The sequence below is a fragment of the Grus americana genome, chromosome 27 (assembly GCF_028858705.1).
Source record: "Grus americana isolate bGruAme1 chromosome 27, bGruAme1.mat, whole genome shotgun sequence".
Taxonomy (NCBI): Eukaryota; Metazoa; Chordata; class Aves; order Gruiformes; family Gruidae; genus Grus; species Grus americana.
In genome coordinates this window covers 706322-721299 of record NC_072878.1, presented here as the reverse complement: position 1 = coordinate 721299, position 14978 = coordinate 706322, and the positions used below count along the sequence as shown (strand labels likewise).

The 14978-nt window shown below is 54.1% G+C and overlaps 1 protein-coding gene across 1 annotated transcript; it reads left to right on the top strand.

Moving 5' to 3' along the window:
* Positions 1-12823: 12823 nt before the first annotated feature.
* LOC129196841 (olfactory receptor 14J1-like) lies at positions 12824-13843 on the top strand. The gene has a single exon (XM_054804812.1). It carries the CDS (start codon positions 12908-12910, stop codon positions 13841-13843), a length of 936 nt encoding a protein of 311 aa, XP_054660787.1. The 5' UTR covers positions 12824-12907.
* Positions 13844-14978: the final 1135 nt, after the last annotated feature.

The window sequence follows — 14978 nt, the reverse complement described above, 5'->3', positions numbered from 1 at the left end:
TTAGCCAAAGCTTTGTATTTCAACACACAGCCCATGAGGATGGAGAGATATCAGTAAGGGTAGGAAGACGCTGAGGTGAGAGCAAGGTTGGTAAGCAGGCTGGGTGTCCAGAGCCTGCAGGGGAGGAGGTGCAGGTGTGGGACACCATAGGACATGCTGTGGTGGAGACATCTGGGGGCAGTGGCAAGGCTGAAAGCCCCCAACACAGCCAAGGTCTTGGTCTGCTGGGCTGTGGCTGTTCTCTCTGCAGGTGATGCCTGTGAGGAGACATCTTCTCATTAGAGCACCAGGACTTCATCGCCCCCTTGTCACAACCTGTGAGCCTGAGAAAGAGTGTGTGGTAGTCCTGCTCTAGGCATTGCACATCCCCACATCACACTGGCCCAGGAAGAGCCCTGAGACACGTGTGAGGGACAGGATGTCCCCTCCCAGGGGCTGGGGGTCAGGGCTTGGCCCTTTGGCTTGATGAAACACACCCAGGATTACTCAGCATCAGAGCCACCTTGCCATTGCCTTTGCCTACCTGTCATCACTGCCTCCACTTGCCTGCTCTAACCAGCCCCAGAGTTGCTTTGTCAGGGATGGCCCTCAGGGGGACCCATTAATGCTCCAAGAAACTGTGGAGTTTGCATCGCTCTGTGACTTCTGGAGAGGTTTCATCAGCTTCCTCTCAGGGTCTGAGCTTCATGGACTCATCCCCAAACCCACCAGAGGGGTCATTAACATGCCACCTTGGGCTGGTCCTCTGCTGCTGCTCTCCTGGGACGGTAAGTCTCTGGGTGCAGGGCAATGCCGATGCGGTTCCTGGAGGCATCTCCTCAAGCTGGCAGAGCCCACAGCTCCTGGGATGTGCCAGGTGGACTCCCTGTGCAGAGGCAAGTTTGAGTGGCTGGGAATGCAGGTGTGCAGGCAGGGGTGCCCAGTTGTGTCCTTCAGAGCAGGGTCCCTGCAGCCCAGGGGCTATGTGCCGGGGCAGGACTCTGCTGCCTGCCAGGGTCACGTTTTTCAAGGCACCTGATAAAGTCACTTCACCCTTTCCTCTGCCTACCCAAAGCATCAACATCACCTTTGTGGTCTCTTCAGGGTTGATCTGCTCTTCCCCTTAAGACCTGCCAACACAGAGGTGCCCCTGGGCAGGGCCCTGCTGCCAGGAGGGGTCTGCAGGGCAGAGCTGAGCACACAGAGGGTGGGATGGGCTCTGTGAGCAGGGACAGGGAGGAGAGGTGTGGGCAGAGCACCAGCTCCTGGCAGGGACAGCTCCAGGCAGCAGAGACATGGGCAGGGAGTGGGAGGAAACTGCAGCCAAGCCCTGGGCTAGGCTGCCTTCAGGCTGCTCTCTTGTGGTCCCTCACTCTAGATGTCTGCTGGGCGTTGTCTGCTGAGCCATGAGCTGACTCTGCCTTTAGGGCATCCCATCTTCAGGACATCTGACTGTCTGCTTTGCCTGTGCTGCTGGGCTTAGGAGCTGCCCCAGAAGAGCACGGCTGTGCTGTAGGATCCCAGGGAGTGCTGAGCTTTCCCTTGGAGGTCCGTTCTCTCCTCTCAGAGGCCTTTTCTTCCCTCTGAGAGGGGCTGTGTCCTTCTCTCTCCATCACAACTCCACCTCTGGGCTGGGAAAAAGAACCATTGGCAGATCTGGACTCCTTTAAAACAGGATTCCTCTGCTCTCATCACAGTCTTGTTTTGTGGTATGTTTTAGAGAGTAATTTATGTTTGTCATCATCTTCAAGGCATCACAAGAAAAAGTGCAGGGCAGCTGGGTCCAATGGACACTGCATCTCTCCTGACTCTGCAAGAAGCTACAGAGACCTGAGCCCTTTTGCCTGTCCTGTTTCAAGTTTCTTCCTATTTTCCATCATAAAATGAGTATTTCTATTCCTCCAAAGAACACTCCCCAGAAATGATGGTGGAAAATAAAAAACACAGACAAAATTCTTCTAAGGACATGCTAAGCTTCTCTTCTGCAGCCCGCACTCTTCTGAATCAGGAGCGCTTTTCCATTAAAGGTGGATTACATCTGACATCAGTTGTCAACACTGGAGGTGTCACAAACCAGCTCCATGTACCCACTGCAGCTGAGCACAGCTGACTCCTCAGCTCCTCACAACACACTCAGCCAGCACAAACCAGAGAAGGGAAAGGCATTTCAATTGGGGGGCTGCTTCTATGAAAAATGGAGTGGCTTTGCTCAGAGGAAGATGTCCTAATTTTCCCGGTCCTTTCTTTTTTCAACCAGCCCCCTTTGCCAAGGAACCACAAATGTCCAACAGCAGTTCCATCACCCAGTTCCTCCTCCTGGCATTCACAGACACACGGGAGCTGCAGCTCTTGCACTTCTGGCTCTTCCTGGGCATCTACCTGGCTGCTCTCCTGGCCAATGGCCTCATCATCACTGCCATAGCCTGCGACCACCACCTCCACACCCCCATGTACTTCTTCCTCCTCAACCTCTCCCTCCTCGACCTGGGCTCCATCTCCACCACTGTCCCTAAAGCTATGGACAACTCACTCTGGGACACCAGGGCCATCTCCTACACAGGATGTGCTGCACAGGTCTTTCTCTTTTACTTTCTGATGTCAGCAGAATATTCCCTCCTCACCGTCATGGCCTATGACCGCTACGTTGCCATCTGCCAACCCCTGCACTATGGGACCCTCCTGGGCAGCAGAGCTTGTGTCCACATGGCAGCAGCTGCCTGGGGCACTGGGTTTCTCTATGCTGTGCTGCACACGGCCAATACATTTTCAATTCCTCTCTGCCATGGCAATGCCCTGGACCAGTTCTTCTGTGAAATCCCCCAGATCCTCAAGCTCTCCTGCTCAGACTCTGAGTACCTCAGGGAAGTTGGGCTTCTTACAGTTAGTCTTTTAGTAGCATTTGGGTGTTTCATTTTCATTGTGCTGTCCTATGTGCACATCTTCAGGGCCGTGCTGAGGATCCCCTCTGAGCAGGGACGGCACAAAGCCTTTTCCATGTGCCTCCCTCACCTGGCTGTTGTCTCCCTGCTTGTCAGCACTGCCATGTTTGCTCACCTGAAGCCCCCCTCCATCTCCTCCCCATCCCTGGACCTGGTGGTGGCAGTTTTGTACTCGGTGGTGCCTCCAGCAGTGAACCCCCTCATCTACAGCATGAGGAACGAGGAAATCATAGATGCCCTGTGGAAACTATTTGTATTTGATTTATTTGTGATTAATAAGGCACCAATGATCCCACTAGGGTTCCCACTGTATCTCAAGAAAATCCAGGACTAACTTGTCTTTTTATTTGTCTCTATTTGAGTTTTGTAGGGCTTTGTTTGTTGTTTTGTTTTGTTTTTTAATTTTTGTTTGTTTGTTTTATACGTGCGATATTATTATTCTTAGCCTGCTACTTGTTTTTTTTCTTAACCAATATACCTCATGTATATATGGATCCAGGCTGCCTGTTTAGATAAACTCCATGGAGAAAGCAGTGGGAAGTTAATTCTCTCAGCTCCCATCTGTGCACATCTCCTCTGGAGCTGGGGGAGCAGCCCCAGCATGCAGGAGGGTGCAGGAGCCAAATGCCCAGCTGCCCCATGGAGCAGCAGCCTGGGTTGCCCTTGGGGCTGCCCCTCGCTGCCTCAGCGGGCACTCCCTCTCTGCTGCCTTCACGTCGGGGCTGCTGCTGCCCTGGAGCCATGGCCAAGGCCAGCAGCAGGACACGGCCTGGACAGGGCTGCTCTCTCCTCCCTTCCACACTGTCTTGCTGTGTCCTGGCATTGCTGTTACCCCCAAGGTCTCGTGTAACTTGTGACAGTCCTGCTGTCTCTACAGTGGCATCCCTGTGCCTGAAAGCAGGAGCAGGCCGTGTGGAGCAGCGTGCCAGAGCTGGCCTCTCTGCTAGCAGCACCATAACCAGAAGGGCTCCTCAGGGCACGGCCAGAAGGCTGGACACCCCTTCCAAAGCTGCTGTCAGGAATACACCCAAGAAGCTGCTCCCTCCAAAGGACTTTTGCTCTTTGGGGTTCTTGATGGATTCAGGGGGACAAGCTCAGAGTCCCAGGGGGATCTGTTAGGGAGCAAGGGCTGGATGAAGACCTTGCTTCTTGGTTGCACGTGTCCATTCAGACAGCAACTGGTCTTTGGCTTATCTACCTGGTGCTGTCCAACTTGTGGTGGGGCTGATGGCAGATGTCATCCTGGAGAAGAATGGAGATTTGCCAGGAGAAGTGAGGGGATCTCCAGGAATAGTGTGTAAGTCGGAGGTGGCAGTGAGTGGCACCTCATAAAATGAGTGACAATCCAAGGAGGAGTGTCCCAGAGGAGAAGGCAAACCTGAGGAGACCGTGTGCTAATGAGGGCTCTGCAATGCCAGGAGAGGCTGTGAGGAGCCAGAAGGCAAAGGGACATAAGTCTAGACAGTGGTTCATCACACCATCACGGAAACCCTGTGGGCTGGACCTAGTGCAGCCCTCCCCTGCCCTTTGTGCCACTGGAGACACACCATGGTCCTGCCAAGCACTGTCCTTGTCTTCTGAGCCATCAGGGAAGATGGAAAGGGGCTCAGCAGCTGTGATCCCCTCTGGCTGGCTCTGCTTTCCACCCTGACCAGCATGGCCAGTGCAGGGTCACCCCATGGCCCCGGGGCACCACAGCCCCCTCGCTCTGCAGAGCAGCCCCACCAGCTTGGGGCCCTGCAGGGAGCATGGGGAGGGAACCAGGAACGGCCGGCCAGGCCAGCACAGACACGCTCACCTGGGAAAAGGCTCTCTGGAGAGCAGGGATGACTCTGGAGGAGATCAAAGGAGCATTTCTGTGCCTGAAAGGAGGAATCAATGAGAAAGAGAAACCTCTTTCTGCAGGCACCCACTCGCAGCAGGCTGCTCTGTCCCCTGGCCGGGACTCTTGGTGGCATGGAGAGAGCGAGAAGGTGCCCCAGGGCATTCATCACCCCCCAGCCTCTCCCATCAGCCATTTCCAGCCCTGGTCACTCCCCCAGTTCTTGGTGGTTGGGCTCTGTGGCCATCTCCTTCCTGCTGTTGGTCTTGGTGCCTGTGTTGGGGAAACAGCCAGCCCTGCCCCAGCCTCCTGCCTTGCCCAGACCTTGGCAGAGCCCCGAGCAGGGCTGTCTGGGAACCCGTGCATGGGACATAGCTGGGGCTTGGCTGGGGCTGGGCACTGCTTGGCTGCAGAAGAAGGAGGGCTGCTGAGGATGGACACTGAGGTCTGGCATGGGCACTTGTGGTAGAGGACGCGTCCCTGCCCCAAACACACCCTGTCCTGTGCAGTGTCTGATGATGGGGGCCCTGGGGGCATGTATGGGGCAGTGGGGCTGCACAGGGGCAGGGATGGGTCACGGATGGGAGCCACAACACAACGATGAGGAGGTGGAAGCCGGGACAGGCTATGAAGGAAAAATTTAGAAAGATGACCTGAGCGTGCGGGCATGTGTTTAGGAAAGCCAGAGCTCAGCTGGAGCTGATGGGGGCTGCAGGCACCATCAAGAGCAAAATGAAGAGCTTCAGCCACTGTGTTTGCAGTAAAAGGCTGAACAAGGAACATGCTGCTGAATGATGAGGGGGGTCGTAACAGCAGACACAGGCGGGGCTGAGTGACTCAACACCTTCCTTGCCTTAGACTGTGCTCAAAAGTTCTGCCAGGCCTCTGCTCAGTGAAAGGGCTCAAGGAGGAGGAGAGCAGGTATTGAGAGGAACCTCATGAAACCCCCCAAGGACAAGTGCCAGGTTCTGCCCCTGCAGGGGACTCACGCTGGCAATGGCACAGGCTGGGGGCTGCCTGGCTGGGGAGCAGCTCTGTGGGAAAGGTCTTGGTGGGCAGGGAGCTGGACAGGAGGCAGCCGTGTGCCCTGGCAGCAAGGGAGGACAGCAGTGCCCTGCGCTGTGTGACCAGCAGCATGGCCAGGAGATGGAGGGTAGGGATTTACCCTCTCTATGTGGAAAGCTTCTAGTTCACATCGAGAATGCCGTGTCCACTTTTGGGAACCCCAAGAATGGAAAGGTGTTGCCCAGCTGGAGTGGGTTTAGTGAAGGGCCTTGAGATGGTCAGGGGGCTGGATCAGTGTCTCTGTGAGGAAAGGCTGATGAAGCTGGGCTCCTTCAGCCTGGAGAAGGGATGGCTGAGAGACACCTCAAAGCAAGGGGGATCTCACCTTTTTCACCATGAGGCTAGCCAAGCATTGGAACAAGCATTGATCACCGTGAGAGATTGTAAAGTCCTTTGTCCTTGCAGGTTTTCAAGACCCAGGTAGACAAAGACCTGTGGAACCAGGTCTGACCATTTACCTGACCTGTCTTGGATTACAGAGTTTTTCTATAGACTTCTCAACATCTACTCTGAAACTCAATGATCTTATCATCCTTAAATCTCTTGTCCAATATCTTATCAGCAGATGAGAGAACAGATGTTTATGGGGTACAAATCCTCCTGTGACCAGCAAAGACAACTAAGACAAACATCTCCTCCAGCCTGGTAGGCTGGGAGGCACTGCCTCAGCTCTACATTACACCTAAAGCTCATGGCATCCTCCCTTATCCACCTCAAAGGCCATGGTCTGGACCCTGAAGCTCCTACATGGAATTTTTATGAATCAGGGAAGCTGAATGCCACCCATGACTATTAAATGCATTCCTGGTGTTCATGAACAGCAAGGAGTTTCTCTTTCTGGTGCATTCCCAGGTCGCATGGACTCCACTTTCAGCAGCCTAATTATCTCTTCAGCCAACTCCTTCACTGGGGTTATAGCTATCCTGTCCGATCTCTCTCTCTCTCAAACATTTCTGGTGAGGCTGTTCCCTGTGGATGGTGAACCTCATTGGAGGCAGCTTGGGCTTGGCATGAAGTTGAGGAGCATGGGTTATTGTTTATGAAACTTCACCCTGCTTTCCTTCTGTGTGTTTGCCATGCAGAGCAACGCAGCTGTGCCTGTGTGCAGCCAGGTCCCTAAGGAAAGCAGGTGGGAGTTGGTGCAAAGGAGCTGTAACCTCCAGCTGCAGACTTGGGTGAGAAGTGTGATGTGAGGAGAAGTGATGCAAGTCCCAGGTGGCCCATGACTGAGATGGCAGGGCTGGGGAGGTGATGAGGAAGGTTGTCCATGCAGTGCCTGTCCTCAATGAGGAGCTCTTCCTACCCATCCTGACTTCATTAGGAGACCCCCTTGCCCAATATGGACTGGAGAATGCTACTATAACTTCTTCTGTAAATTAAAAACAAACAAACAAACAAACAAACAAATCCCCAAAAACCCAACAAAAAACTCTAACCAAACCCAAGCTCTTAAAAATCAAAAATACTCCTTTTTGTAGGGCTCACTGAATTCTTTGAAATCTTTGACTTCACATACACCCTGGAGACCTCTCCAATTAGTTGTGTAAGTCTTGAAGACTTGCAGAAAATAACGAGAAGAGACATGGCTTGGTGCATTTTAATGAGCTCCCTGGTGCATTTGATGCTGAGACCAGGAACTAAGACACTGAGAGAAGCCTGAGGAAACCACTGAAGAAGTCAAAGTCAGAAGCAACTCCTACAGTTTCAGGGAGTGTTAATGGGGTCCCACTGGGATCCATCACTGACAAAGCCACCCTGGGGGCTGGTTAGAGCAGAAGACTAGAGGCAGTGATGACAGGTAGGCAAAGGCAATGTTAAGGTGGCTCTGAGGCTGAGTAACCCTCGATGTGTCACATCTGCTGCACTTGGCAGAGGAGCTGCTCCTGGGCAGAGATGTCTCTCTGCAGCACAGCCCACTTGCCATGAGCTCCCTCTGTCCCAGGAGCCTGGAGCAGCTCAGCAGCAGAGGCCCAGCCCAAGGCGGCATGTTAATGACCCCTCTGGTGGATTTGGGGATGAGTCCATGAACCTCAGGCATGGAGCAGCACCTGAAGAAGTCAAACTCAGACACCATCTCCAAAGTTTCTCAGAGTGTTAATGCATCCCCCTGAGAACCATTACCAACAAAGCTTCCCCCGGGGCTCGTTAGAGCAGAGAACTGGAAGCAGGAATGGCAGGAAGGCCAAGACAATGTAAAGGTGGCTCTGATGCTGAGGATATCTGGAATCTTTGCATCCAGCCAAATGGACAAGCCCTGACCCCCCCAGCCCCTGGAAAAGGGAGATCCTGTCCCTCACACACATGTCACAGGGCTCTTCCTGGGGCAGTGGGATGTGGGGATGTGCAATGCCAAGGGCAAGGCTGTGGAATGACATCTGCCAGGCTCCTGGGTGGGGACGAGGAGGCCATGAGGCCCGAGTGCCCTAAGGGTAAGGTGTTTCCTCACTGGCATCAGTGGCAGAGACAACAGCCATGGCCAAGGAGGCAAAGACCTCAGATCTGTTGCAGGGTTTCAGCTTTGCACGGCCCTAGATTGTCTCCACCACAGGCTGTCCTACAGTGTCCCACACCTGTCCCTAGTTCCCTGCATGCTGCAGACATCCACTCTGCTTCTCCACCCTGCTCTGACCTGAGCAACTCATTCCCCTGACTGCTATCTCTCCATCCCTGCGAGGTATGCCTTGAAACACAAAGCCATGGACTGAGCCAGGCTCCCTCGGGGGGTCTGATTATACCACAGCGCTGCCCTCGGAGGGACATTTCTTTCTCCTTGTGTCCACTTTAAGCATCCCAACCCTCCATCTCTGGTATGATTTCTTTCCCATGCTGTCTCCCACTATGAAGAAAAGCTCCTCCAGCTCTGGAACCACACTTCAACCACTCTATGGCTACTCCTGTACTTCCCGGAGCCTCTCCACCACTGGGCCAAAGGGCTGAAGAAGCCCATGTCCCTCAGCTTCCACACACAGGGCATGTGCCCTGCACCCCACCTTGGCAGACCTCTTCTGGGCACTCTCCAGTTCCTCCCTGCTCCTCCAAAATGGGGAGCCACACCCTGGGACACACCTGTGTGTGTGGGGGCCACTGCAGGACCCAGGATTTTCTCAGGATCACAGCTCAGCCAGTCAGGTCACAGCTAGCCCTGGTCTATAGGGCTGTTCTTCCTCCTGATGCAGGACTGCCCACTTCTCCTTCTCCTCCTCAAACCCAGGCCAAGCCCCAGAGTTTCACAAGGTCCCACTGGACTGACACTCCTTTGAGGCAGCCCTTAATTTTTGTGTGCAAGTGGCTCACCCTGATGGTGGTGTCTCCCACAAGGTAACAGCAGGAGGAGTTGCAGGATGCTGTAGATAACAGAAAGAGGTTCTAGTTCAATGGAATTAATGAACCAGGAAGGAACCACCATCAGATGACAGCCATCTCCAAAATACCAAATGAGGGTAAAAAGGAAGCTAATGCAGGGCCAGTGAAGAAAGGGTGAATGAGGATTGGGCTGTTTGTGTGCTAGGATATGTTAGTGTGAAATGGGCACCTATACAGGCACATTGTATGTGTATGCTCACAGAGCCAGACCCTCACAGTGGTCTCATGTTGCCACTAGGGCCTGAAACATTCAAAGTTCAGTGGTTCGTTGTGGATGACAGTTTCTTCAGACAGAACAGGCTCTCCTTACAGCCTGCAACAGCCGTGCCTTGCAACAGGGTGACACATGAGAGTGACACATGCAGGAAGGGATGGCATGAGGGCGATGATATTCCAACATGCCCGAGGTCCCTTGCCAACCCAATAAAATCCAGTAGAATTGGAAGAACCCTAAACCTCTCAGGCATGCATTTGTAACGTTGACCTTACCAGTATGAGAGGCTGAGAGAGGTGGGGTTGTCCAATGGTGAGAAGAGAGGGCTTTGGGAAGATCTAAAAATGACCCATATACCACTACCAAGAGGTCATCAGCAAGACAGATCCAGGCCTTTCCCTCTTGTGTGTGAGGAAAAACTGTTTAGCCATGAAGAGAGTGAAGCACTGGAGCAGATTGGCCAGTGATGTTGTGCTGTGTCAGCCCCTGGAAGATTTCAAAGCCAACATGAAGAACTCCCTGAGCAACCTGGTGTGACCTGATAGCTGCCCTTGCTGTGTGATGCACATTGGCCTCGAGACCTCCTAGGGTCCCTTCCCAGCACGAATGACTGTCCATTTCCTTCCACCACAGGTCTTCCCTTCTCCATGGTAAGGAAAGCACTCAGGTTCCCCATGACCATGAGGAAAGTCAGACTAAGTTTGGTCAGGTCATCTGTGTCATTCCTGTCCCAAACCACTCACTGCTGCTCAGATGCAGAGCTGCATGGCAGGTACCCCCAAAACAGCCTTGATCTAGTGTTCTGCTTCACCGTCTATTTCCTTTCTCCCTCTTCTCTTCCCTTTGATCCTTCTTGTACCCTCCCACACTAACAGCCCAGCTCTGTTCACTCTTTCCTCACTGGCCCGGGCTTTGCTGGCTTTGAAGCTGTTTCTGAGATGGTCACCATGGATAATCCTACGCTGGAAGGAAATTGCATTAAAGTAGCACCACCTTCTACTATTTGTATTACCTGGCAACCCCCCATGCTGTTACCTTGTGAGGGACACCACCATCACGGTGACCATCTGCACACAAATATTGAGCTTCAGTCTGGGGGACCTTGAGAAACTCTGGGGTTTAGAGAACAGAAACCTCTTGAAATGTTACAAGGAGAAGTGGCCAGTCCTGCACTGGGGGGGAAGAATAAGCCTGGACCCATGTGTCCCTCTGTGGGGCTTCCTGTTGTAGTCAAGTGGGGAGGAATGGAGAGAGTCCCGAGGAGGATGGCCAATATAGGACGTGGGGCCTCAAGCACATGCCCTGTCTGGGGAGGCTGAAGGACCTGAGCTTCTTCAGGCTGCTGAAGCGGAGGCTCAGAGCACCACAGTCACACAACCTGCAGCTACTTGAAGGGTGCTGTCAAAGATGGTGGAGCTTTTCTTCATAATAGAAAAAAAGCAGGAAAAAGGAAGAGCACCACAAAGTGTGGCTTGGGAGGCTGACGAGAAATGAGGAGAAGGAAATGTGACTCCAAGGGCAGTGCTGACGTAGAACAGGGTGCCCAGAGGGAGTCTGGACCAGCCCATGGCTTTCTCTTTCAAGGAACAGCCAGGGAGGATGGAGCGATATCAGTAAGGCTAGTGAGATATCGGGGTGAAATGGAAAAAAGGATTGGGTGTCTTCAAAGAAAGAGGTGCAGGTGTGGGACACTGTAGGGCAGGCTGTATTGGACACTGCTGAGGGCTGTGGCAAGGCTGAAAGAGCCCAACCACAGATGACCTCTGCATCACCATGGCTATGGCTATTGTCTCTGCAGTCAGGGCCTACCAGAAGGTGCCTTCAATTGATTCAGGAAGAACTCATGACCTCCTTGCTCCACCCAGAAGGGTCATGCCAGGCATTGCACATCCCCACATCCCACTGCCCCAGGAAGAGCCCTGAGCAACATGTGAGGGACAGGATCTCCCTTCCCAGGGGCTGGGGGTCAGGGCTTGTCCATCTGGCTTTGTTTAACACTTCCAGGTTACTCAGCATCAGAGCCACCTTGACATTGGTTTTGTCTACTTGTCATGATTGCTTCCAGTTTTCTGCTCTAATGAGCCCCTGGGGAGGCTTTGTCAGTGATGGCCCTCAGGGGGACCCATTAATGCTCCAAGAAACTGTGGAGTTTGCATCGGACTGTGACTTCTGGAGAGGTTTCATCAGCTTCCTCTCAGGGTCTGAGCTTCATGGACTCATCCCCAAACCCACCAGAGGGGTCATTAACATGCCGCCTTGGGCTGGTCCTCTGCTGTTGAGCTGCTCCAGGCTCCTGGGACAAAGGGAGCTCATGGCAAGTGGGCTGTGCTGCAGAGAGACATCTCTGGCCAGGAGCAGCTCCTCTGCAGAGCACAGCAGGGCTGAGGGCACTGGGAGAGGAGTGAGGCAGAGAATAGGAGGATGCTGAGAGCTCAGTGTGGGAGAAATCTTCACAGCCCTCTACACGGTAAGTCTCTGGGTGCAGGCAAGTGCCACTGCGGTTCCTGAAGGGTTCTCCTCAAGCTGTCACAGGTCACAGCCTATAGGACCTTTCTCCAGAGTAGAAGGTAAGGGCATCCTCCAGCACAGGGTTCCCTGCAGCACCGTCAGAGGGACAGAGCATGACAGCTGCCTTGTCCCGGGGTCAGCTGCAGGGTGTCAGGGTGGGTGTGCAGGCAGGGGTGCCCAGTTGTGTCCTTCAGAGCAGGGTCCCTGCAGCCCAGGGGCTGTGTGCCGGGGCAGGGACTCTGCCGCCTGCCAGGGTCAGCACTCAGCCTGCCCGGGGAGCTCCCCACAGCCCTGCGGGGAGAAGCTGTGGGTGGAAGGAGAGATCTCTAGCAGGGCAGGGTCCTTCTGATGTCAAGAGGGTGCTGCATGGGTCAGGGCTGCTCACAGCTCCAGATCACTCCCAGCACATGTCCCAGGGGACTTCTCAAGAAGCACATCAAGGCAGGGGCTACCTGGAAGGAAAGGTGCTTTCTCCACGGATCCTGTGCTTTTCCCGTTTCTTGTGGTGGTAGTGCAGAAATATGGTCATGGAGCTCTCAGGGTAGCACCACAGTGCGAGACACTGACAGCATTACAGCCATTGGTCAACACCTCTTCAAGGAACCTGATAAAGTCCCTTCACTCACCTCAGCCTCCTCCTCAGGTGGGAAAGGGGTAACGGGAGCAAAATCAACAAAACAAACCCCCACAGTTCTGTTCTGCACTCAGGTGAATTGGGAGAGACAATGGTCAAAAGCTCTTTTATATCATGGGTAGATTTAACCTGTGATCACTCCTGTTTCCTCTCTGCCTGTTGCTGCACAGCAGGACTGACTCCTCTGGAGCCCATAGAAGAGGCCCCTGCTCTGCATTGCACCCTCAGCCAGCACAAACCAAGGATCATGCCAGGATCTGCGTGAAGACAGACAGAGGACACTTGTGGTGGCTTACTGTGACGAATGGAATAGGTTCTGCTCACAGGTGTCTGTCCTAACTCTTCACGGCCCTTGGACAGGCCCTCATGTGCAGAGGGAACAAATGTTTAATGACAGCTCCATGAATGAGTTCCTCCTCCTGGCATTCGCAGACACACGGGAGCTGCAGCTCTTGCACTTCTGGCTCTTCCTGGGCATCTACCTGGCTGCTCTCCTGGCCAATGGCCTCATCATCACTGCCATAGCCTGCGACCACCACCTCCACACCCCCATGTACTTCTTCCTCCTCAACCTCTCCCTCCTCGACCTGGGCTCCATCTCCACCACTGTCCCTAAAGCCATGGCCAATTCCCTCTGGGACACCAGGGCCATCTCCTACACAGGATGTGTTGCTCAGGTCTTTTTCTTTTTCTTTCTGATCTCAGCTGAATATTTCCTTCTCACTGTCATGTCCTATGACCGCTACGTTGCCATCTGCCAACCCCTGCACTATGGGACCCTCCTGGGCAGCAGAGCTTGTGTCCACATGGCAGCAGCTGCCTGGGGCAGTGGCTTTCTCTATGCTGTGCTGCACACGGCCAATACATTTTCTATACCACTCTGCCAGGGCAATGCCCTGGACCAGTTCTTCTGTGAAATCCCCCAGATCCTCAAGCTCTCCTGCTCACATTACTACCTCAGGGAGGTTGGGCTTCTTGTGGTTAGTGCCTCTTTATTCTTTGTTTGTTTTGTGTTCATTGTGCTGTCCTATGTGCAGATCTTCAGGGCCGTGCTGAGGATCCCCTCTGAGCAGGGACGGCACAAAGCCTTTTCCATGTGCCTCCCTCACCTGGCTGTCGTCTCCCTGTTCATCAGCACCTCATTTTTTGCCTACATGAAACCCCCCTCCATGTCCTCCCCATCCCTGGACCTGGTGGTGGCAGTTCTGTACTCGGTGGTGCCTCCAGCAGTGAACCCCCTCATCTACAGCATGAGGAACCAGGATTTCAAGGATGCCTTGAGGACACTAATCCAATGGACCTTGCACCACCAACAGTAATTTGTCTCCCCTTCTCTGCAGAGTGCCCAGGGTATATTTTATGCATCTCCTCGGGTTTTGTTTTTTTCTCTGATAATCATACTTACAGGTAATTGCTTGGGTTCATAGCACTTCTCTTGAGGTGCTGTCCTGTTGTGTCTGATCCTTGAAGAACCATGTGTCACCTTTTGCCTTCCTAATAGCCTCTCTGCAATAAAAGGGGATCTCCTGAGGGAGGTGCCTGCAGCCTGGGCTCTCCTTGATACAGCTGTGGCTAAGAACAAGCCAGAGGAATTGGACTTTCCAAGTCTCTTCCGCCTTGTTTTCTCCTTCTCTTTGGGGAAATAATCTCATGGTATCACTGTTAGACACCAAGCACTTAGCTGAAGGCTCTCATCTTGGTGTCCAGGGGCATTGGAAATGGTGCATGAGCTCCCAGTCCCCTTCCTCAGGCTGTCACAGGTATGACGGGGCTGATGGCAGATGTCCGTCCATGTGGAAAGGAATCTGGTGTGGTCAGGAGAGGATGGGGACACTGCAGGTACTCTGGGGTGGGAAGTGAATGGAGACTCAGAAGGTGAAAGACCCTGAGATGAAGTCCCCCCAGGGCAGAGCACTCGCTCCAGGTACCCCCACAGAAAGACTCTGCAGTGCTGTGGGAGTCCGTGAAGATGCAGCAGGCACAGGGCAGGAGAGTGGAGAGATGCATGAGGTGCCTGAGGAGCCGCAGGGCCAGGACTCTGCTGGTGTCCTGGGGAGCAGGGCTGGCGGGGAGGCAGAGTGGGGCAAAGGCGGTCAGGGCTGGGGATCCCCTGCAGCGTCAATGCAGGAGAGGCCGAGAGGGAGTGGCCTGCGCTGGCACTTGGGGCCAGCTGCAGGCCTGGGGCCAATGGGGAGGCTGAGCCCCCCCTCTGCCTCCCAGCAGCTGCTGTGCCCTTCCGAGGGGCTGGGGCTGTGGGCTGAGTGCCCAGAGCTCTGCAGCAGCCCAGACTGCCAGCCCAGACTGGGCTGCTCTGCTGGGCTGTGCTGGGCAGAGGGCAGGGAAGGTGGGGGAGAGCCGGGGAGGGGATGGGCTGGACTGGAAAGTGCCCAGGACAGGAACAGCCTGACGTTATCGGAGCTGCGTGACCCTCCAGGGGGAGGACCCGCTCCAGTG